Raw genomic sequence first — 23,392 nt, forward strand, 5'->3', positions numbered from 1 at the left:
GACTAATACGATTTTAGTCAATCAGTCAAAGGTGTTGAGATTAATGCTAAGCACTTTGCACATTTTTTGAATGTGTTACCAGTATCGCAATGGAATATGGTTAAATAAAATGTTGATTTGTCTCATTTCAATTTGTTCCCTAGTTAAACCTTCTGTTGCCCTATTCTTTAGTTCAAAATTTTAGATTTCTGTTCTGAATTTCCACAGGCTGAATACTATGGCTGATGTAGCAGGTACAAATTTTGAAAGTTTATTCTTTTGGGCCACAAGCCGCCTTTTGGCACGATGAGCAGCACACAGATTTAATAAATAATAATAATTTGGAATTCAAATAGAACTCGGTGGACATGATGAGGAAATTGTGGCTATGTGGGCGAGTGGATGGTTGGAATTACCCATTCATAAAATTACTGTCAGGATCAAAGCATTATTTTATGATGGGTGTGGCCAGTCACATGCTCTTTTCCCAGAATGGTAAACTTGGGAGTAAAAGTAGTTTGCCCAGCAAGGATATAAAATGAGGCCTGTGTTACAAAACACAAAGCCACACTCTTAAACTGGCCTCACATGATTTAAATGTCTCTAAACATCTCTCAGAAATAATTATGGCCAGTAATAGAGGTGCCACAAAGCAGCAATTTGAAAGAAAAAGTAGTTTTGCAGAAATTAGATGGAGGTTGAACAACCAGTCTTAGGATATGTATGAATTTGGATTCTTGCACCAAACAGGGAATTAAACTTAATGACCTCAGGGTCTCTTAATATTGTCTTTATCACTTGCAAAAGTGATATTTGATGGGAATTGAAAAGTTTACTGGAACATTGGAAAAAAGACCCTTCAATTTTGGTTGTGTTGTGTTGAGTCCTTTCCATTCACAGTAGGTGCTAGAAAGCAAATATGTATATTTAATACGGTATTTTCACAGTAGGAGCACAGAAGAATGTAAAGTCATGAGTTTCTCAGCCTTGCAGTTTTAAACTTGCTTATAAGCTAATCATTGATAAATTCTTAGAGCACAAGTTATAGAAATGCTGCTGAGACTTTGCTCAAATGAGTTGTAATAATAGCAGCTATCATTGAAAGCATTTAAATTGTGACGTTTAATCTCTGTAAGCTTAATTATTCAAGTCTGGAAATATACAAAGTAAGAAGAAGTATCTTCAGATGCCTGGTGAGCGACTTACATTTGCACCAGCTCTGTAGTTACATGACAAATGTTTTTAACGTGTCCATGCAGACCTATCTTAATTGATGGCAAGAAATAAACACTCTTCCAGAGGGAATGTTTTTTTTTAATATCCTTATCCATTGTATTATTTCAGGGTGATTATCATGCTTTGTCATTAGAACAAAACACTATTGGTTTTTTTTATTTTTTATTTTAAGCACCGCGCTTAAAAGCACTGAGCCATTTGGAGACGTAACCTTATAAACTGGTTAATAATTGATTCTGTCCTGTTATGTACTATGTCCTCTGATGACTGTCTAGACCCAAAACCCATATTTTGGGTGGAGAGCAGGGGAAAAAACCAAGGATGTGATACATGGAAAAGCAGGCTGGCCAGTCAGTCAGAAAAGAGTGCCCTGTTAGTTTGCTGCTAAGTGAACAGAGGGCAGATAAACACCAGCCTCGCCCTTCCCTTTTCCCCCCCTCAGCGGCTTGAGAGGTTTGCTTCCTGCTCTTCCCCTCCATCACTGCAGTTCAACCACGGACCACCTGAAAACAGCCATTCTGTGCAGAGAACGATTCAAGCACATAATTTTATACACTTCCCTGAAAACTGAAGGAGTGTTGGGAAGGGTTTTGCCAGGTCTACACATGTAAAGAACAACCTAGCATTTTCCTGGGCGCTGCTCTGGAGAGTCCAAGCAAGCAAGGGTTAAATACAGCCAATCTGCCCAGGACTGAATTGAAACTTTAAGCCACGCCTCTGGTGCTGACCATCCTCAGTTTTTTTTCAATTCAGTCAGCCCAGTGGATGTGCTTAGAGTTTCTTTTCATTCCTACAGGCCTCCAAGCTGGTGTCTCCTAGGGAGCCCTCTCTTGAAGCCCAGCCCTGCCAGGGGCATCCCATTTCTGAGAGTGAGGAGGAAGGGCAGAGTTTTCTCCCACTGCTTTCCTTGCCATGGCAAATTCCCCAGGACCCTTGATGGCAGACTAGGCAGACCTCTTTGCTTGTCCTTCAGACTTTGAGGAAGCATCAGCTCCTGTGGGTCCTCTGGCGCCCCAGCAGCCGGCCGCCCAACCTTCTTCCAGGGTTCGGCCTGTGGAGGATCAGGGTTCCAACCTCTCAGCAGAGATGCAAGACGTCATAGCCAAGGCCATTTCCCAGGGCATAGAGGTGGGCATGCTGCAGCGGGCCAAGCATCCACGTAAGTCCCGGCCTCTGCCGGCCCAGGATCCCTCTTAAGAGGCGTCCTTGGCCATTTCACCTCAGTCTCCCCATTCTTCCCTGGCCAGTGAGAATTCTGACTGGGAAGAGGACATCCTCCCCAGACCGGAACCTGAGTTCTTGGGGGGGGGGGCGAAGGAGCTGCTTCCGACAAACCCACCTTTTCTGGTTTGTTTAAGCTGGTCAGTTGCAAGACTATTTTGAACAAGGCTAAGGCCTCAACCCGCTTGGGTTCCAGCCCCACCCTCACCCCACCAGCTCAGGCAGCTCCTGATCCTGTGGACCTTTCCGAAGGGCTCTTCGAAGAGCCGGTGCAGGTGCAAGAGATAGTACCTGTTCCCAAGTTGTTTCTTAACATTGTGCAGAAGCAATGGGCACAACCGGGCATCCTTGCTATACCTAGCGGTAATGATAAGAAATTGTACACGGTGGATGCAAGTCTAGAGGACCTACTAAAATTACCACCTGTAGACCCTCCTGTGGCAGCACCTACCTCCTCTTCTGTGCTCCCACCTGATGATCTGGAGGGACTCAAGGTGGAGGACAAAAAAGCTGAGAACGCCTGTCATAAAACTCATCAGGCAGCAGCTTGGGCAATTAAAACGTCCGCCTCTGCGTCCTTCCTTTCTAGGGCCTCCCTTCTCTGGCTGAGGCAATTACTCACCAAAATTCCGGCCGGGGATACCAAATTAAGACAGGATGTCAATAAAATCATTGCAGCAACAGAGTATACCACTGACACCACCCTGAACACTGCTGAATTTGCATCTAGGGCCTTGGCTTCCAGTGTCACCACATGTCACCTTTTTTGGCTCAGACACTGGAACGTGGACATGCGGTCGAAGTGGAAGCTTGCATCTGCCCCCTTTAAAGGGGACAAGCTTTTCGGGGAGGTCCTGGATCTGGTCCTTGTGGAAAACAAGGACAAAAAGAAGATCATGCCATTGCTCACTAAGAAATCTGACCGGAAGGGTTCAAACTCCTACAGGAGGCAGCCCTTCCAGAACACGGAGCCCTCCACCAGCTCCGGTTCCTTTCGTTGTCCCTACTCACAGCACACCGACAGGTCCCAGGACCGTCTGCCCTTTCGTGACAAGGGTCACCAGCAGAATTTTTCCAAACGCCCCTTTTGAGGGGGGTCTGGTTCCAGGCCTTTCAAGAGATATAAGTGACCACCAACGGACGGCTCCCATAGGAGGGTGTCTCCAGCTATTCCATGCCCAATGGGAGAGGATCATGTCGGACCAGTGGGTCCTACAAACAGTTCACATAGGTCTGACTTTAGAATTCCTTTCCCCTCCCCCGTACCACTTCATTCGTTGCCCGACCCCCTTGTGTCCCGTCAAGAGGGCTCTCATAGAAATGGAGATCATCTCAGGGACATAGAACCAGTTCGGTCAGGTCAGGAAGGGACAGGCTTCTACTCCATTCTATTCCTAGTCCCAAAGAATTCTGAGGTGTGGAGGGGAATCCTCGACCTAAAGAAGCTAAACCATTATAGCTTACAGGAGGTTCAAGATGCAGTCCCTTCAGTCAATCCTGGGCTGCATCAGGCCAGGGAACGTGCTAACCTCCATAGATCTCAAAGAGGCCTACCTCCACGTCCCCATTCGCAAAGCTCATCACAGGTTCCTGAGATTCTTTTATGCAGGCCACCAGTACCAGGCCTTGCTGTTTGGCCTGTCATCAGCCCCCAGAATGTTCACAAAGATTCTCACAGCAGTGGCGGCCTTTCTGAGATCCCGTCCAGTGCGACTTCACTGCTACCTTGACGACGTCCTCATCCAGTTGTCGTCGCACCAGCAGGCGACGTAAGACCTGAATTACATGATGAGGATCCTTCAAGACCACGGCTTCTCCATGGGCGACCATTCCGAGTGACGACTACATCCGGACCTGTTCCACCGCCTATCTTAGAGGTTCAGCCGCCCGCTGGTCGATCTATTTGCCACCCCAGAGAACATGCACCTTCCCAGGTTCTTCGCCAGATACTACACTCCAGAAGTCAAAGGGGTCAATGCCTTTCACTGCCCATGGGCGTCAGATCTACTATATGCGTTTTCGCCGTTGCCGCCTCTTCCCAGAGTCATCGGAAGATCCTGTCAGAGGGAGCAGAGGTCCTGCTCGTAGCCCCGTTCTGGCCCAGACAAACCTGGTTCACCGACCTGGTGAGTCTCTCCATCAATCCTCTTTGGTGGATTCCCCAACACGAGGTCTCTCTCAGCCAGGAGGCGCGTCAACATCCGGAGCCCCAGTGGCTACAACTAGCCGTCTGGCACTTGAGAGGGACCTCCTGAGCAGGGGCAGCCTCTCCACCAAGGTCATCCACACAATTCAAGTGTCCAGACGGCCCTCCATGACCAGGATCTACGACGCCACCTAGAGATCATTTGACACCTGGTGTACATCTCATGCTGTAAGGGCGACCTCAGCTACCGTTCCACAAATATTGGACTATTTGCAAGATGGACTAGACAAGGGCCTTGCGCCTAACACACTCAGGCATCAGGTGGCTGTGTTATCCACGATATTTGCCCCAGATGACCACTCATCCCTTGGAAGTCATCCCACTATCCGTAGTTTCCTGAGGAGTGCAACCAACCTGAGGCCCCCGGTCGTCCACAGATACCCGTCATGGGACCTCAACGTAGTCTTACAGACCCTGATTGGTCCACCATTCGAACCGCTTTGTACCGCCAGCCTTAAACATTGACGTTTAAAACTGCCTTTTCAATTGCCATCACTTCTGCACAGCGTATTTCAGAGTTGGCAGCCCTGTCGGTTCACGAGGACTTGTGTTTGATACAACCGGACAGGGTGGTCCTCCGACTGGACCCAACATTTATTCCTAAGATTAACTCCTGGTTCCCCTTGGCCAGGAAGTCATTTTCCCAGATTTTTGTCTGCATCCCAAACATCCTAAGGAGAAAAGATGGCACATGCTCGATGTCCGTAGAATGCTCCGCAGTATATCAAGTGCACAGCTGCGTTTCTGTGTTCTGAATCACTTTTCGTTTCATTTCAACCTGCATCTCAAGGCCGCAAAGTTTTCTCGTCTACCATTGGACAGTGGTTGCGGGCATGCATTACCCTCGCCCACGTTCTCCAGTCCAAGCCGGTGCCAAGTCATATCACCGCACATTCTACAAGAAGTGCCGCCACCACGGCAGCCTGGGCGACTCAAGCACCAATTGAGGAAATTTGCAGAGCGGTCACTTGGACTTCCTTGTCTCTGTTTGTTCGGAACTACAAATTGGACAAATTTGCTTCTGCGGAAGGGGCTTTTGGGAGACGAGTCCTTCAGGGCATTCATACCAGCGGAGAGACCCTGAATTCGACTGTTTCCCGCCCTAGTGACATTTAGCTTGGGTATTATCCCTTGCTTGGACTCTCCAGAGCAGCACCCAGGAAAATGACTTACCTGACGGGTCGTTTTCTGGGCGCTGCGAAGGAGAGTCCAACCCCACCCTGGGGTCTGTCTCCGGTATTCAGTTCAGGCTTATGGATTTGGATATAGTTACAACTTGTTTGGAATTGGGTTTGTTATTGGACTTCTCAGTGCGCAACAGTTCCACACCTTCATTGAAAAAAACTGAGGATGGTCAGCACCAGAGGCATGACTTAAAGTTTCAATTCAGTCCTGGGCAGATTGGCTGTATTTAACCCTTGCTTGCTTGGACTCTCCAGATGAGCGTCCAGAAGACGACCCTTCAGGTAAGTCAATGATAATTCAGTCCCTCAGACCTTCCCTACTTTTTTAATCTGTACAGTATTTATTATCCCCACCCCCTACCCCATGGCTTTTCCTCATTTTTTCCCAAGTGGTCACATGTCAACACAGCGTTTTTATTTTCTGAAAATATCTCTAGATTCAACATAGTTATTCTTAGACATGAGGATGTACTGAAAGCTGCTGCTTTACAATACAGGGCGGGGCATAACCTTTTCCTAGGGGGTCACAGCAACACTTGTAATAGCAACACAAATAATTCATACACCATTCGAAAGCCCATCAAAAACTGAGTTTATTGACACGATTTAATAGTCAGTATGACCACCATTAGCCCTTCGAACAGCATTCAAACGAGGTGGATAAGAACACAACAAATCTTCAAACAGTTCCGTTCGATTTTCCAGATTTTTCAACACAGTTTCCAAATTCATTCTCAAAGTTTCAACCGAAACAAATTTAACATTTAATAGCTCATTCAATTCAGTTTTTTATTGGTTTTAAAATGAGGTGTCGCGGAAGTTGTAAACTGCTGTCGATCTTGCTGTGACCCCCTAGGAAAAGGTTATGCCCCGCCCTCTGGAAAATCTGGAAAATCGAACGGAACTGTTTGAAGATTTGTTGTGTTCTTATCCACCTCGTTTGAATGCTGTTCGAAGGGCTAATGGTGGTCATACTGACTATTAAATCGTGTCAATAAACTCAGTTTTTGATGGGCTTTCGAATGGTGTATGAATTATTTGTGTTGTTATTACAAGTGTTGCTGTGACCCCCTAGGAAAAGGTTATGCCCCGCCCTGTACATTCTAACTACATTTTTTTCAGTTTAGAAAATGGGAGGGTCACTGCAACGGAGGTGTCTTTTGTATGTTGGTGCCTATTACAGTTGTAGCTACAAAGTACTAGTTCTGTGTGTTAACTAATTTACTTTTAGTACATCAAGCAGCAGTTCATAGGCACTAACTTTCATTTAATTTGGGAGAAGCTATAGATCCTATAAAATATTTTGGTTTGGGTATTGCATTTTGCAAATGAATTATTTGATTTGATTCAAATTTGTGTGTCAAGTTGGGATTGATTCTTAGCAACCGCGTGGATGGACCTCTTTCTGGATCATCTGTTCCCAACCTGGCCCTTCGGGTCTCCCAGGGATGCATCAATCACCGTTGTACTCAAGTTTATCCACGTTGCTGCTGGTTTTTCTCTTTGAGCTCTAAAGCATTGATATTTTTCTATCGTTTCTATCTAACCTTCGCTTCCATAGAGTGCCAGAGGAAAAACTATTGCCTGCAGCACAATCCTGATCTTTGTAGGTATAGATATATCACAGCATCTGAATAGCTTTTTCAAGGGCTTCATTGCTAATTTATCAAGTGCTAGTCTGCAGTATACTTCTTGTCTGCTGGTTCTTTTATTGTTGATAGTGAATCCTAAAAAAAAGTTATTCACCTTTTCACTTTCCTATTGCTGTGCCTGTTATCAGTAGTAGTTTTCTTTATAGTTATTCTTAGTTTCATTTTTCATTGTGCTCCTTGACTTTCATTACTGGAGCTTGCAGTTCATTTGTATTTTCAGCTATCAGAACAGTCAGCATGGTGCATGGTGTTATATTTCTTTTTCCAGTTTTAAAACCATGCTCATCTTCCAATTTCAGCTACTTTCAATATATATATATATATATGTATATATTCAGCATATAAGTTGCGCAAATAGAGTTTACACTGTGATTTCACTCCTTCACTAATTTGGAGCCAGTCTGTTTTGCCGTGTTATGAGCTGTGACTTCCTGTCTTATGTATGGGTTTTTCATGAAGACGATGAAATCAGAATGCCTATAGGATGCCTGTCAACTTGACGTGCTCATGAAGACCTATCTATAATAGTTACAATCAGTTTGAATATCTAGGATCTCTTTTTTTTCTGTAGGATTCTAAATTACATTGTCTAATCTTAAGCATTATTTTGCTAGCATGTAAAATTAAAATATATGATACTTTGGACACTAAATTAAGTTTTCTTTCTTTGGTATTGGTTGATCAAATACTCATCCAATTTCCTAGCCATTGTGTGATTCTCCAGACATGCTGGCATCATTTGGTTAACACTTTTATCAGTTATTCTGTTGCTTGCCAAATTTTTGTAGATATTCCATCAATTTCTATAGTTTTCTGACTGATTATGACTGGAGTACTTTTCTGAGTTCAACTAGTAGTATTAGATCTTCTTGTAAATAGGGAATATTTTCTAAATCATTGATGAAATCTCTACATAATTTCAATATATTCCATCCATCGTTGTTTTATTTTCTTAGAATCGGTTCCTATTGGTATCCTTTAACATACCAATTGGGCAGAACGTCTTTCTGAGTTAGAAAGCTTTTCTTGTTTTTCCATATACCTATTGCCGTGTTCAGTATATTTCCAGACGTCATTATAATACTGCTTTTTTAACTCTCTTCTAACAGCTCCCTTGAAATTCTTTGTTAAATTTCTTCGTGAGATCTTTGTCTTTCTTCGTTCTGGCTTCTCTTCTCTTGGCAGTTTCCACTGTCTGTTCTGACACCCAATTTGCTTTCTTCTGTTTCTTGGTCTTTGGCGGTCTCTTTTTCACATTCATCCTTAACAGCTTCTTTGATTTCATTCCACAGTTCCTCTGGTTCCCTATCAGTGAGGTTCAGCACTTCAGAGTGATTCCTGATGTTCTTCTTGAAAATGGTGGGTATGTGCTCAAAATCCTATTGTGGAAAACTGGTTGGCTTTGTTCTTTTTCCGTAGCTTGGCTTGGAATCCCACAGTCTGTAACACAGTCAGCCGCTGGCCACATCTTTGCTATTAGAAGTGAGAATTCTTCTTCCACCTCTTTTTGTAACAATAACGTGGTCAACATAATTTCTGTGTGTTTTCATCTGGTGATGTCAGTGTACATAGCTGTGGGTTTGATTGCTTTAAAACTGTGTTAGCAATGAAGAAATCATTGGATTGACAGAAACAGTCATCGGGTAGTCATTCTCCTGCTTAACTTCTGTTTTCCTAAGCCAGCATTTTCCTAACTGTTTTCCTGCTGTTTCCCAACAGCATTTTTTTCCTCCTGACTATTGCCAGTTTTGGCATTTGAGTTTCCAACCTTAAGAAACATATCTTGTTTGCACAATTTTTACCAGATTGAACTCGGTCATAAAATCAACCTTCCTCCTCTTTTTCTTCCAACAGTGGTTGGAGCATAAATGTGGACCTTCATTATATTTCAGGGTTGTCTGCAAATTTTGATTTATATTATATGGTCACTGACTCTGTTGTACCCAAATACTGCCTTTGCTGTATCCTTTCTATGAAAGCAGTGCCATTTCTTTTCTTTGTTTCCATGGACCTGTGTAGTGAGCAGCGTGATCTTCTGACTGAAAAATGTCTTAATTTCCGTCCATTTCGATTCAGTGGTTCCTGAGAAGTGGATGTGCAGTTCATTCATTTAATCTATCGTTGGGTTGAGCTTTCTCATGTCCGTGCTTCTTATGCTTCGTTTTCCCAGTGTAATTCTGTCTTTGTGTCTTCAGATCTTCTTCTTTTTTTTTTGCTTTGCAACATTGACAGCAAGACGTCTCAAAAACTTGAATGTTTCCAGGACGTAAAAACGGTTAGCATTCCAAAAGGTTTTCAGCCCTTCCTCAGTAGCATGTTGAATGCCAACAACCTTGAGGGCTGGTCATCCAGCCCAATATTGTCAATCACTTTTATCTTGTCTCTTCATGTGGTTTTCCTGTAAAATGCAGGAGTGGTATACCATTGCCTTCTTTTGAAGAGTTAGAAATTATGTATTTGCCATTGTCACTAAAATAATCATCTGCCTCCAGCATCTTTCTGTAGCTTTTTGCCCAATACAGATACTACCTCAACTTACAAAGTTCATTTAGTGACCATTCAAAATTACAATGGTACTGAAAAAAAGTGACTGTTTTTGACACGACCGTTGTAGCATCCCCATGGTCATGTGATCAAAATTTGGACACTTGGTAAATGACCCATATTTATAACAGTTGCAAATGCCCTGGGGTCTTGTGATCACCTTTTGCAATCTTCTTACAAACAAAGTCGATGGGGAAGCCAAATTCAGTTAACAACCATGTTAACTAACTTAACAATGATTCTGTGATTCACTTAATGGTGACAAGAAAGGTTGTAAAATTGGGACAAAATTCCCCTCACACATTGGTTGACCTTAGTGGGAATATATACCATTGGCATCTGCTTCTAGGGTTCTTCACTCGTTTCTCCTAAGAATATCCCATGGCCACACTGATGCAGCATAGCAGAACTTGAAGGAGGCTTCCTAGGTATAATAGAGTGAAACGCAGGTGGTCCGCGATTTACAACAGTTCGTTTAATGACCGTTCGAAGTTACAGTGGCACTGAAAAAAGATTTGACAATTTTTCACACTTGTGACCATTGCAGCATCCCTATGGCCATGTGATTTACATTTGGATGTTTGACAATGGGTTCGTATTTATGACTGTTGCAGTGTCCTGGAGTCATGTCAGCCCCTTTTGGAAACTTCTGACAAGAAAAACCAATGGAGGAAGCCAGATTCACTTAACAACCGAGTCATTAACTTAACAACTGTAGGGATTCACTTAACAAATGTAGCAAGAAAAGTTGTAAAATGGGGCAAAACTCTCTTAACACACTTAGCAACATACATTTTGGGCTTAATTGTGATCATAAGTCAAGGACTACCTGTACACTATTCTTTCTGCATACAATTGTTGTCCAATTGATTTTTTTAATAGGATAGATATTTGAAGATCAGCATAAATGGAAAGAGAGCCATCAATATTTCTAGGTTGGTGAAGTCCTGGAAGAGATGACTGTTTGTGGGAGGAGTGTAATGAAAATAAACGGAGGTCGACGGCTTTTCCAGTTTTATGCATTGTAGTTTCTTGGCCCTTCCCCCTTTATGTTAAAGAAAATGTAACCTTTATTGAACAGAAGCTCAGATGTCCAGGATATAAATACTGATGTAGATTTCTCTTGTTGCGCTTGACAGGCTTTTAGAGAAGGTTCACGGAAATCTTTGCGGATGAAGGTGAGTATCCATGCATAAATCTGATAAATACCTTTGCAACCAGATTCCAAGTATACTGCCTATGTCCGCCATTGATTTGTAAATAGCATCATCACTTAAAAAATTCCTCTGTAACATGGAATTGGGTAGCATTAATTATTAAGTGATTGTCAGGGGCTTACAGTATCCTGCTTGCTGAATATGAAAGAATGAGGCACCGTTAAAGATGGCTGGGGATATTTTGTCATATTTGGGAATGAGTTTGCAAGCATTTTCTTCCAATTCTTGATTTCCTAGTAGTTTTTCACCTATTACCAGTTTTTCCAGGATAGCCTTTAAATTGTGTTTGATTAGCTCTAATTAAGAATGAGGATATTGTTTCTATAGCTTTTTTTTAAGCGAAGGGCCATTTCAAAAAGTCCTAAGTGTCTTTTATAGGGCCCCAAACCATTCAGCCATTGAACTGACTCTGTGGTTTGATACAGAATTCTCCTTCAGAAGCCCACGCCCTGGATGAGAATACCACAGAGGGGTGGGAAAACCGCATTAGACTTTGGACCGATCAGTATGAAGAAGCCTTCACAAACCAATACAGCGCCGATGTGCAAAATCTCCTAGAGCATCATCTAAATGCTAATAAAGAATTTGCGGGCAAGACGGCTGTGCTGGACACAATCAATAAGACTGAACTTGCCTGTAACAATACGGTTATCGGATCCCAAATGCAGGTAAGAAGTATATCCAAAAGTAGTGAGAGAGAAGTCAGTGGTATTCTTAGATTGGGGCGGGGGATGGCGGGGGTGCATTGCTGAGATGCTCTTTCTCCACTTGGAAGTGCACTTTCCTTGCCTGAAAGAGTTGGTGGAGGTTTAATTATAATAATAATTTTATCCCTATCTACCTATCCACATTCAATAAGATTGTTTTCAAGTACAGAAGTAGGATTGTGTGTTCTTGTTTTTTTTAATGAATTTGGGTCCTCTATTCTTATTTTCAACCATCACAGCTTCAGCTGGGGAGAGTCACGAGGGTTCAGAAGCACCGCAAGCTTTTGAGGGCCGCGAGAGATTTGGCTGCTGATACCCTTATAATTGAATATCGTGGGAAGGTGATGCTAAGACAGCAGTTCGAGGTCAATGGTCATTTCTTCAAAAAGTAAGACACCCAAATAATTGCGGAATAGAGGCCTGTTTGGGGGGGGCGAGAACAGTTTTTCTGTTATTGCTGTTTCTTGAAAAACAAAACATGATGCCCTCCTGCTGAGATTTTGAATTAGTTGATAACATGAGCCATTTTTTTCCTATAGGGAATTTATGCTTAAATAAAAGATTAGATGCACATAGACAAATGCATGCAGGGGTGCATCAGGTCATCTGTGAAGGTTGCACCGGGTGGGTGATGTTTGCCAGGAGGTTAAAATGCTGTTCTTTTTTTCCCCCTTCCCTTTCTTCCTCCTCAGACCGTATCCCTTTGTGCTATTTTACTCCAAATTTAATAGTGTTGAGATGTGTGTGGATGCCCGCACTTTTGGAAATGATGCCAGATTCATCAGGCGTTCCTGTACACCAAACGCAGAGGTAAACGGCGGTGCTTTCGTGGCCTTTAGTACTTGGCAAATGTGATTTTGAGTTTATGCTCTACAAATCAAGCAGAGATAATCCCATGCCAATTAAGTGCAGAGGACTCAGACTATGCCCTGTAAATTTTATAATGCCAGAGCTATAGAAAAAAAACTTGTTTCATGGGATTGCTGCAGCATGGGGGTGGGGAGGACTAGTACTTTATGGTGTCATTAAGAGGTGAAATTTTGATTTGTGTGTGTGCTTGTGCGTTTCTCATTAATAAAAATCCATATTGCATGGCAGAGCACTCCTTTTCAGTTTCAGGTACAATTTTTGGTGGATAATCTTGAGGATCTTCAGGAGCAACCAGCCACTGCAGGAGCTGGTCTTTACAATTGTGAGAAATGTGCACCTTTGCAGTAAGACCAATGCCTGGCTGTAGTGTTAGCAGTGCTCCCTTTATATTGCAGGTTCGTCATGTGATTGCAGATGGGATGATTCACCTGTGCATATATGCGGTTGCTTCCATTGCCAAAGATGCAGAGGTCACCATTGCCTTTGATTATGAGTATAATATCTGGTAAGTTGTCTTGGTGTTGTTCCCTTATTATCACCTTTCCCTCCATATTATTCCTTTTTACTTTATTTATTTATTTTTTAGAAGAAAAAAATCTGAAGCAGCTCATGTGATAGGACCCCTTTTTTCCCTAGACATTTGGCCCAAATAATTTTAATCTTCATGTTTATTGTTTCACCGTTTCGTAGTGTCACTTTTATTTTGTTGTAAGCTGCCCAGAGTTGTGTGATAGTGAGATGGGCAGCATATAGATTTTAATAAATAAATAACATAATTTCTTGAGGTTTTGAAGAATGATACTAAAAATGCTTTTCTATCTCTTGTGGTGGAACAGCAATTATAAAGTGGATTGTGCCTGCCACAAAGGAAACCGGAATTGTCCTGTGCAAAAGCGGAGCCTGAACCCCGTAGAACAACTACCTCCACCTGTTCTAGACACACTGATTGGAGCAGAAACTAGGCGCCGGAAAGCCCGGCGTAAGGAACTAGAGCAGCAGGGTGCAGCCTCAGATGAGAACAGCAATCCCCAAACCGAGGAAGTCTCTGAGGGTCCCGCTGCAGTGAGCGATAATGAGGTAATACCCTCATCATTCTGGATAAGTTGAGATCTGGTCATTAATTCTAGGTAAACTTAATCACAGAATGAATCTTTTTTTTTCCTGGACCTTTTCTGGAAAGGTCTCAGTGATGGTCCTCATATAGCAATGGCCCTTAATACGTTATATATCACTTCACAGTGCTTTTGCAGCTCTCTCTAAGCTGTTTACAGAGTCAGCATATTGCCCCCAAGAATCTGGCTCCTCATTATCTACTCGCAGTTGTGACTGCTTTTGAAGTTTTCTTCTTTTTCTCTTTTAGGCTGCAGATAAGGAAGAGAAGCCAGAAGAGGAGAAGGAAACTGCTGCCGATGAGCTGGGAGGTCAGGGCAGACGGGCAAGTATTTCTTAAATATTTAATTTATTCTAGTGTTTTGTGATGACTATTGTCTTTTCCATTGGGCATAGGTATTTCCTAGAATTTTCTGATAGGTGGTTGCTGAGTTACATTTCTCCATTATATTCCCTTTTTCTTCTTCTATGCCTATGCTATTATACATAGCAGTGTAACAAACCCACCACAGGAAATTGCATGTATGTTGCACAAGTTCTGAGATAGTGTTCCCAGTATATTCAAAATAATATAAAGAAGTTGAGGTTATGGGAATATGAATATTCACAAAGCCATGTAGTCAGGGGCAGGTAGCTCCTCATATCAATTATATGCCTCTACTTAGACCATATATAGGACAACATGTAGGAAAAATCAACTCCAGAAGACTTTGGATCTGGATAGTTTTTAAAAGTCTCTTTAGTATTTACCTGCAGGCTTGGTTGTTAATCAGGGTGTGGATTAGTGGAATTTAAACAAGCAAGCATCTGCCACACAATACCCCAGGGTCACTAGTTGTTGATAAGAAAGACAAAAATAAAGTCTGGATAGTAGCCATTGCAATACCAGGAAGTCAGAAGAGGAAGAATTGAAAAAATAAATTTAAAAAAATACAGATGCCTACAAATAGAAATGGAATTACTGTGAAAAAGGAAGGAAGGAAGGAGAGAGAGAGAGAAAAGAAAGAGTACTACTAATAATAAGTGCTTTAGGTGTAATTCCAAAACATTTAGAATACCATCGGTATTACCAAGTCAATGGCAAAAAGCAGCTTCCCTTGGAATAGTTTACATCCTGCAACAATATTTCTAATACCATTAAACAACAACTACCTATCCCAGATCCTTGGGAAGGACTGGATAGGTGGATAAAAATGCCCAATCCAGTCTAAACATCTGGCTGACTATGTCACCAACCATAAACTGCTGCCTTTTTTATATATTTCAGTCAACTTAAGGCAAATATAACTACTGCTCCTCGCTCCTATTTACAACAAGAACATTGGGCAGTGGGTTGGACTGAGAAAAAATGATTGATCTAAAGTCATCCAGCTGGCTTGCGTGGATAAGGGAGGCCTAGAACCCCCAGTCTAGCCCTAACCCTTAACTACTTACTCCAAAGTGTGTCTCTGTTTTTTATGCATTGTTTCAAATCAGCAATATTAATTTTGTATTTCCTGCTCTCAGAACAACTGTAAGCTAAGCTAACTGTCCATTACTTTGTAATAGTACAGACTAAAACACACAGAAGTGCATATCTTCGTTGTCATCACTGTTCTCACAGGAAGTCTGGGTATTAGGGTGTTGTTTCTACAGTTTATCTCTGTGCCCTCCATAATCTGTGGTTTGAGTTATGCCCCATCCTCACTTTCTTCCCCTCAGAGCCGTGTTAATCTCGATTTCTGGTTTTGTATACTAGACCCGAGAAGATAGAAAGGTGGAAGCTATCATGCATGTATTTGAGAATCTGGAAAAGAGAAAGAGGAGGAGAGATCTGCCATCATCAGACAGGAGCAGCACAGATGCAGAGATAGTGGTTACTGCAGAGACCCCAGAACCAGAAGAAGCAAAACCTGTGCCAAATGAAAATGAAGAGAACAATTTGGCTTTAAATGTACCGGTGGCAAGTGCTCCGACCTGTGTCACCAGCGTTGGGGTGAACACCCGGAGATCTTCACAGGCTGGGGTAAGAAGAACAATAGAATTGTTGAGGGTCAGATTGGAAAACTGCTGAATTTAGAGGGTTGATTTAATTGACAGAGTAACAACCCAGCCACTTGTTGGGAAAATATAATTCAGTTGCTGGTCTGTCTCCTGTCTTCCCATCAAATATTGCTTGTGAATTTTCTTGTTCAAATAAACCTGTTAGAGTGAGCAAGGCAGTTTGCTATGGTAACTTAGCTGGTAACAGAGCTGGCACAGACAGTTCACCGTTGCCAAATTAATGCTAGGTTTGGAGAAGTTGTTTCATCTGTCATGATGATCTATTTTTAAAAAAAAGATTATCTCATCTTGTGAAATGGAATTGCTCTCTACAAAGATTACAAATCGGGGCATTTTGGTTGAGAAAGTGTCAACAAAATTTGTGCATACTTCCCTGGGACATATAATACATTCATCTTTCTGTGTTTTAGTCCCTCAAAAGGGGAAACTACAATGTCTTTTCCAAGCTAGATCCTAAAGTTCAAGATACTGCCTTCATACTGTAAACCTATATAGCCATCTTTTTCAGAGTACGGAGTACCAAAAAGTACAAAGTAAACTAAGAATTCCTTGCCTTCAATAGTTGTTTACATTGCAGGAGACAAGTACAGATAAACCAGTCCCTAAACCGGCACCACCAAAAACACCACGGCCCAGGCCTAAAAGCCGTTTCTCGCGTTATCGGAGCAGCTCAGCACAGAGACTAAGGCGGCAAAAACAAGCTGCCAGTGCCCAGCAATCTGAACTCTCTCAAACTGCCCCTGAGGAAGGAAGTGGTACCAGCACAGCAGTGGCAGCGGAAGTGAGCAGGGTAGAGGGCCCAGGAGAGGGGAGGCCACAGGTGGTGAACTCTGATCCAGTTGTGACAGCTGCTGCAGGATCCCAGGCCAACCGGGCAGCACCCAAATATCCTAAAACAAAAAAGGTAAATGGGGAGTGGGAAAGAATGGGTAAAGGCATCCTTCCTTGCAACGGCAAGAAGATAATTTTGCTTCATGTAGCTCTTCTAATGTGGAATGTTGCTTTAGTTGCTTGCTTTAATGGCTAATGTTTATTAAATCTAAACCGGGAAGGGGGGGAAGCACAGTCATCAAAATGTAAATTTGGATATTTCTTGATTTGATGCAGTCTTCCCCTACTGATTTTTATAACTAGTGGGCAGTCTAAAATAGAAAGCAAAAGGTTAGCAGCATTCAGCTAAACCCAAATGCCTGAATTAACACATGATTGTATCAAAAAGTATTGGTGATATACAGCATTTGTAACAAATATACATGCAAAAAGAGTTTATTAAAGTTGAACTTTACAAAATCTAAAAAAAAAGATGCCATTAATGTACTCCCCCCCCCCCCCAATATTTTTTGGGCACGGCAGCACAGATTTTTAGAAGTTTCCCACAGAATTATGAAAGGGAATGTTGATTGAAATAAAGCATGAATTGTAAAAGCTGACCCAAGACTCTGAATAGTCTTAAGTGATGCCAACTCAGAATTATTGAATCGGGAAACAAGTGCTCTAGTGAAATCTTATATTTGATTTATTGAGGAAAAATGGCATGTTTTTTTTATTCAAACATCAAAAATGATATGTTCATAATCAGATTGATGTCATCACTTTATATTTTAGTTAGTGTACTATCTTTTTAAATATGATGCATGTGATGTCTAAAATTACATTTTAAATATACAGCCTCCAGGATTATAGAACCCATCATAAATGCAGTGATATTAAAAATATTGTAACACACATGGAATTCAATATGAGGGGAAATTATCAGGTTATATTTATTGTGTGAAATCTGGAAAGCTTCTGGAAGACCTAGGAACTTGCATACAATACAATAGCAGAGTTGGAAGGGACCTTGGAGGTCTTCTAGTCCAACCCCCTGCCTAGGCAGGAAATCCTATACCGTTCCAGACAAATGGCATATTTATTTGAATATGTAATCTTTTCTGCATAGATGTTATACTTTGAATTAAATCCACTACGAGAATTCTTTTACCATAATTAATCAACTGCATTAGTGAATATTACATTTTGTACATTACAAAATTACATTGAAATCCATTAATCAATCAATCGGGCATTTAATTACATCTTGGTATCATTTTTTTAAGAGCTTGAGTTTTGTTTTAAAATTGGGATTTGACTGAAAGAAGTAAAACATTATGGTTCTGAGAGTTCCCTGTACTTCAGAATTTTTAGTAAAAGATCAACTTGTGAGGGGGCTGTAGGGGAAGTAGTGAAAAAACCAATTTTAGACCAAGTTCCAAACTGAATATCTGCAGCTTATTTTTATATATTCATGATTATAACTGTAAGCATCTCAGAGTCATTTTCAGAGTGAGATGGGCAGCATATAAATTTAATGAATGAATAAACTAAACAGGTAATTTTTTTAAAAAGTCAGATGCCAATCCCCTGCCTGACACCGTGATAATTTCTGCCTATCTTTATTATCTCACTAACGTTTGCACATTCTTGTTAACTTTATTTAGTAAAATATGTCTTCTTTTTGTTTCTAGTATCTGGTTACAGAGTGGCTGAATGACAAAGCAGAGAAACAGGAGTGCCCCATTGAGTGCCCTTTACGTATCACCACTGACCCAACTGTGCTGGCTACCACACTGAACATGCTGCCAGGGCTTGTTCACTCCCCACTCATTTGTACCACCCCTAAACATTATATCCGTTTTGGCTCTCCCTTCAACCCAGAAAGGCGAAGGCAGCCATTTCAACTGGACGGAAATTACAGCTCTTGTAAAAAGGTATAGTTTTCACTGTGTCTACACTTTTAATCCCTTGGCACATTTCACACACACAACATAGTATAAGGAAAGCTTTATAATAGGGACCACCACGTCCCCAAACCCCCATCCATGGCCCGGTGCCAGACCACGACCCATTGGAATCAGGCTGCAGAAGTGGTGGGTGGGTCAGTGCATGTGTGTGCGTATGTGCACGCAAAGCTGCATTTATGAAAGCGACACGCACACACGAAACTATCCCTTCTAGGTGTATGTCTAATGTCTTGCATTAAAAGACAGTATTGCTTTCTTATACCCCCTAAAGCAGTTTTTGTATTTTATGTTGAACTTATACTAATAATAGAGAAACCATGTGCTTTGGCAGCCTTGGTATCCAGGAACTGTAGAATGTTATTTATAGGTTCCAGAATGCTCCACGCTCGGTTTAGCGGAGGGGGGAAAAGTCCCAATGCATCTCATGACGCCGCCGTGATGATGCGAGTTTGACACCCTTGCTCTCTATGCTATTTTAAAGCCTGGTTATAAAACTAATCAAAAGTTTTTAAACTTTAAATCCTATCATGAAATTCGAGACCGATTATTAAACCTAATTATTATTTGACCAATTTGTTGTTATTGTATTTTAGCAAGGATCAAGCAGGAGAGCAAATTAAGAGGTGTTTTTTTTTTTAATAGGAAAAAAATATAATAAAAATAGTCATAGCTTCTGTACATTGGTTTGGGTCAGAAATCTGTATTGATTTCTCAGTCTTTAAAAGGCTAATGCTAGGAAAGTGCATAAAATGGAAAATGTGTGCAGAATAGTTGCATATTCCCTTCCATGGATTTTCAAACTTTCTGAAGATAAATATTAAGCACTTACTTACTTTAAAAAAAAAGACACTCATATCACACTTAAAAATACACATTTATGTGGTCCCATGAACAAGCATAATTACATACTTTCTCCCTGCTCACCTCCGTGCCTCAGTTGGGGATTTAGTGTGTTTCATACTGCATTCTAAGCTTCCATTATTGGATGGTAAGCAGCTGTCTTGTATGAAATGTGACATAAAAAGATGAGTTGCATTTGATGAATTAAAATTCACATTTCCTTTCGAAATTGGTCACTAAATAGCTCATGGATTTAGGGCATAAACCAGTAATTTTCTTTGCATTTATTGTTTTAGTTTACAGTAGCCTTTTCCAATCTGCACCCCAAATCCTTTTTAGGAATTTTGACTCTTTAAATTCCAGTGTATTTATGGGTCCCTAAGTTGAGAGAGATTGGTTTAAAATATTAATAAACAGAGTCTTACATGCTTCATTAAAATGAGAACGTTTTGGCTCTGGTTTTACAACCTTGAGAGTTTCAGAGTAGAAGTGATTTTTTTTTAAATTGGCAATATTGGCAACACATTAGCACCAACTCTGGTAATGGCATGGATTGCAAATCCCTTTTATTTTATAAAAATATGTCTAGTTTTTAAGACTAGAAAAGCATTAAAAATATGAACCGTCACAGGCTTCGTATTTGTGAAGCAGTAATCTAGGTCTGCTCTGATTATTTTTCCTTATTCCATTCCATGCAGTTGGATTCCCCTACACTAAAGCTATTGCTATTTTCCTCATTATTTTTAATCTCTTGTCCAGAATTTGCCAAGTACATAAATGTGGAGAGAGAAAGAGAGGCTGTACAAAATGAGATGTTGCTTAAAAGTTTAACTTATCTTTGGGATAAGATAGCAGTGGAGGCTGCCAGTGGAATTAAGGCCATGTGTTGAACATTTCTGAAAAAAACAGAAAGAATATGCATTCAGTAGGTTTTTTTTTTTTTTTTAACAGCGTTGGATGAAGCAGGCTCTAGAAGAAGGAATGACTCAGACCTCACCTGCTTCCCAGGAGAACAAAACCCAGTGTCTATACCAAAGCAACGAGAGTAGTAACGTTTCTGGCATTTGCACAGAAAATACAGGTTGGTTGAGATGTCTTCTCACTATTGAAACATTAACGGGGAGGGAAACTATTGGGAGTTAAATCGTGAACAGTGATTTTTTTTAAATTATAATTTTAAAACAACCTTTTGTAAAGAGAGTCCTACAGCTATTCAGGCATGGCCACCATGTACTTAAAAAGAAAAAAAAGACCTTACCACAATCGTAGGTTAGTAATAATACAAAGAAATATGAATTTTGCACCCTGTGCACCTAACTGATGGCAGACTTTGTAACAAGCAACAGCTCAGGAGTGTTAAAAGCCAATTGCTTAAATCCTGCCCTACACGATCCTTGGCAGCTCTGAATTTCTTAGTTCATCTGTTAAGCTGCTGCCGTAAAGACACGTAGGAAACCTGTGCAAGACGCAGGTTTCTTCCTTTTGCCTGGGTGGTTGCCTTGGGTGAGATGAACAAATTTAACGCGCGCACCCGAGTAAAGGGCCCCCTTCTCCATCAAGACCAAGAAATGGGTACTCATACAGAAAGTGTACTGCATGAAAAGTCAAGAGTTTTATGCTTAATACTTCTCTCCTAACACTTTCTAGGGAGATAATTGGTTAACCAGTGGGCACCTGGTTACAGAGCAGCCACTCTGCAGCAGAGCAGCTACCTTGCTACATCTGTGAGCGAAGCAAAAAGCTGAGTTTTAAAAATAGTAACTTTACATCTGTCTTTGCAGAGGAAGAGGGTGGCGAACTCCCCAAGTCAGGGATCAGTTTTCCAAGGACGTCAGACGAGGCCCTAGGCAGTGTACAGATAACTGTGTGTTGCACAAAGGTTAGAGCCATCTAAAGTGGACAAAGCACTAGTGCTGGGCAAATTTGCAATGTTGAGTGAGTGAGAGAGAGAGAAAAAGGAAAACTTGGAAGGTTTTCTCGCGATCTCAAAGATTGGTGTGAATTTGGAGTGGTTTCTAAGAGACCCACTGCAGTTGTCTGGTGGCATTCAAAAAAAACAAAACAACCCCACCCCTCAACAAATATTTGTCTTTTGTCCCAACTCAGATTTGTTATATTTTAGTGTGTGGTGCATAGCTGGGAAGGGCAGCCATGTATAGCCATGAGGAGATTTTGTGACCCAAGAATGAAAGGAAGCCGGGTGAAAGATTGTTTAGAGGAGGCTGTTTGTAGATTGGAAGGCAGCATCTCAAGAGAGAAACAGCTCAAAGTACTTGCAGCAGTTAGTGAAATAGGAACTAATGAGACTTGGCTGGGGAGCTATTCCACAGAAGACGTCTTAGCAGTTAACGTCTTTCCTTCCATTCATAGGTATCTAGGGGCCTCTGTTCAGCAAGAGGCTGAATTGTGGAGGATGAGAACCAATTTTTTCCTCCCAGTAGAAAGACAAACCCGTAATGGCCAATGGGACAATCCAGCTTCATTGGATGTTTCAGCCAGTGGGGAGTTAATGAGTCTTGTTGCAACATGGAGAAATTGGAGTTCCCACATTGGCAGCCCATGAGCCTGTAGACAGCTTGCTGCACAGCTGGCAAAGGGTTCCAAATGATCCAACGATGGAAATCAGGGCTGATTGCATGGATTTTATCAACTTTCTTTAGGGATCATATAAGGACAGAATGCTGTGCGTGTTAAAAAAACAAAAACAAAAACAAGCCCCAAAATGTTTCTGGATGTATATGGAGTTATAGGAAGGGTTTGGTCTGTTGTGAAAGTTTAAATCTGTGGGTGCAAAGAAAAACAGCCTCCGATGAAAAAGTTGACCTTTTGAGTGTTTTTGTCGTCAAGAAGTGGTTCCCCTTATCCCAAAGATACTAATGCAGTAGCACTTGAATAGGAGATAATGAAATCAATAAGAGCTCATAAAGAAAGAGTGGAATTTGGGGTTGGGGATGACAGGGGGGAAAAACTGAGGAGAGTTCAAATTAATTGGAAGGTGAAAAGAGTGCAAAAAATGAGGCCCAGTTGTCGGAACTTAAGCGCAGAAGAGTAATGGAGGACCTACAGGAAAGCCATTGTGATATGGTGGATAAGGTTTTAGTTTAGGATCAGGGAATTCCAAGGTCCAGTACACCCTCAGCCGTGGAAGAAGCTCACTGTAATACTTTATTGATTAGCTGTTAAGCCATATTAGAATCCTCGGAAGCTCACTGGATGGCTTTGGCTCTTGTCAGTCAGTCCCTTTCAGTCCATTCTCTTTATGTGATGTTGGTTGTGAGGAAAATTGGAGATGGAAAAGTAGGATTTAGACATAATGAATAAACGAATAGGCTGCTAAAAGTATGGTGTTGGGTTGGTGGTTAGCTCCTGTTCAGCCTTGGTGTATACATCCATGGCAGGTTTTCCCATCAACTGAGCTTCATCTCAGAAGGCGAAGAAAATGAATGTGAATTTGTATGGAATAGGGCAAGCTTGGTTTTGTATATAAAGACTTGAGAGGTATTTCTGTCTTGACTACAGCTCTGTATTGTGACAAGGTTCCTGTGGCTGAATTAGTCTAACAAAACAAATCATTTGGAGTTGTTTGCTTTTTCTTTATTTAGAACTACTGAAGGGCCTGAATCTGACTGCTTTCAGTTGAACACTTTTTTCATTCCTGAAAACATCCATTGAGTCCTGTTCTTTTTGAATATTGTCCCTCATTTCGACTTTTGCATTAGGTTTGAGTGATTGTTAATGTGGCAGGAGCCAAATTTAAAATGCCATGGGTAAAGGTAGAGGGATTAAATTTTGAGCACAGAGGA

General features: G+C 41.5%; 1 protein-coding gene across 5 annotated transcripts in view; it reads left to right on the forward strand.

The window, feature by feature from the left end:
- Positions 1–23,392, forward strand: part of SETD5 (SET domain containing 5) — a 69,290-nt gene that overhangs the window by 30,439 nt on the left and 15,459 nt on the right. For 4 of the 5 annotated variants that reach the window (XM_014066734.2, XM_014066733.2, XM_014066735.2 and 1 more), the window contains 11 exons: positions 11,162–11,200; positions 11,665–11,907; positions 12,186–12,334; positions 12,639–12,756; positions 13,212–13,321; positions 13,653–13,893; positions 14,177–14,251; positions 15,665–15,931; positions 16,547–16,873; positions 18,474–18,716; positions 20,541–20,670. In XM_014066734.2, coding sequence (XP_013922209.2) covers positions 11,162–11,200; positions 11,665–11,907; positions 12,186–12,334; positions 12,639–12,756; positions 13,212–13,321; positions 13,653–13,893; positions 14,177–14,251; positions 15,665–15,931; positions 16,547–16,873; positions 18,474–18,716; positions 20,541–20,670 — 1,942 coding nt within the window. Of the gene's footprint in view, positions 1–8,770; positions 8,838–11,161; positions 11,201–11,664; positions 11,908–12,185; positions 12,335–12,638; positions 12,757–13,211; positions 13,322–13,652; positions 13,894–14,176; positions 14,252–15,664; positions 15,932–16,546; positions 16,874–18,473; positions 18,717–20,540; positions 20,671–23,392 lie in introns of all 5 variants that reach the window. The other variant, XM_087708670.1, reaches the window with a different exon arrangement.

This window comes from Thamnophis sirtalis, unplaced genomic scaffold (assembly GCF_051295495.1).
Source record: "Thamnophis sirtalis isolate CommonGarterSnake01/CBP01778 unplaced genomic scaffold, rThaSir2_p1.2 scaffold_3, whole genome shotgun sequence".
Taxonomy (NCBI): Eukaryota; Metazoa; Chordata; class Lepidosauria; order Squamata; family Natricidae; genus Thamnophis; species Thamnophis sirtalis.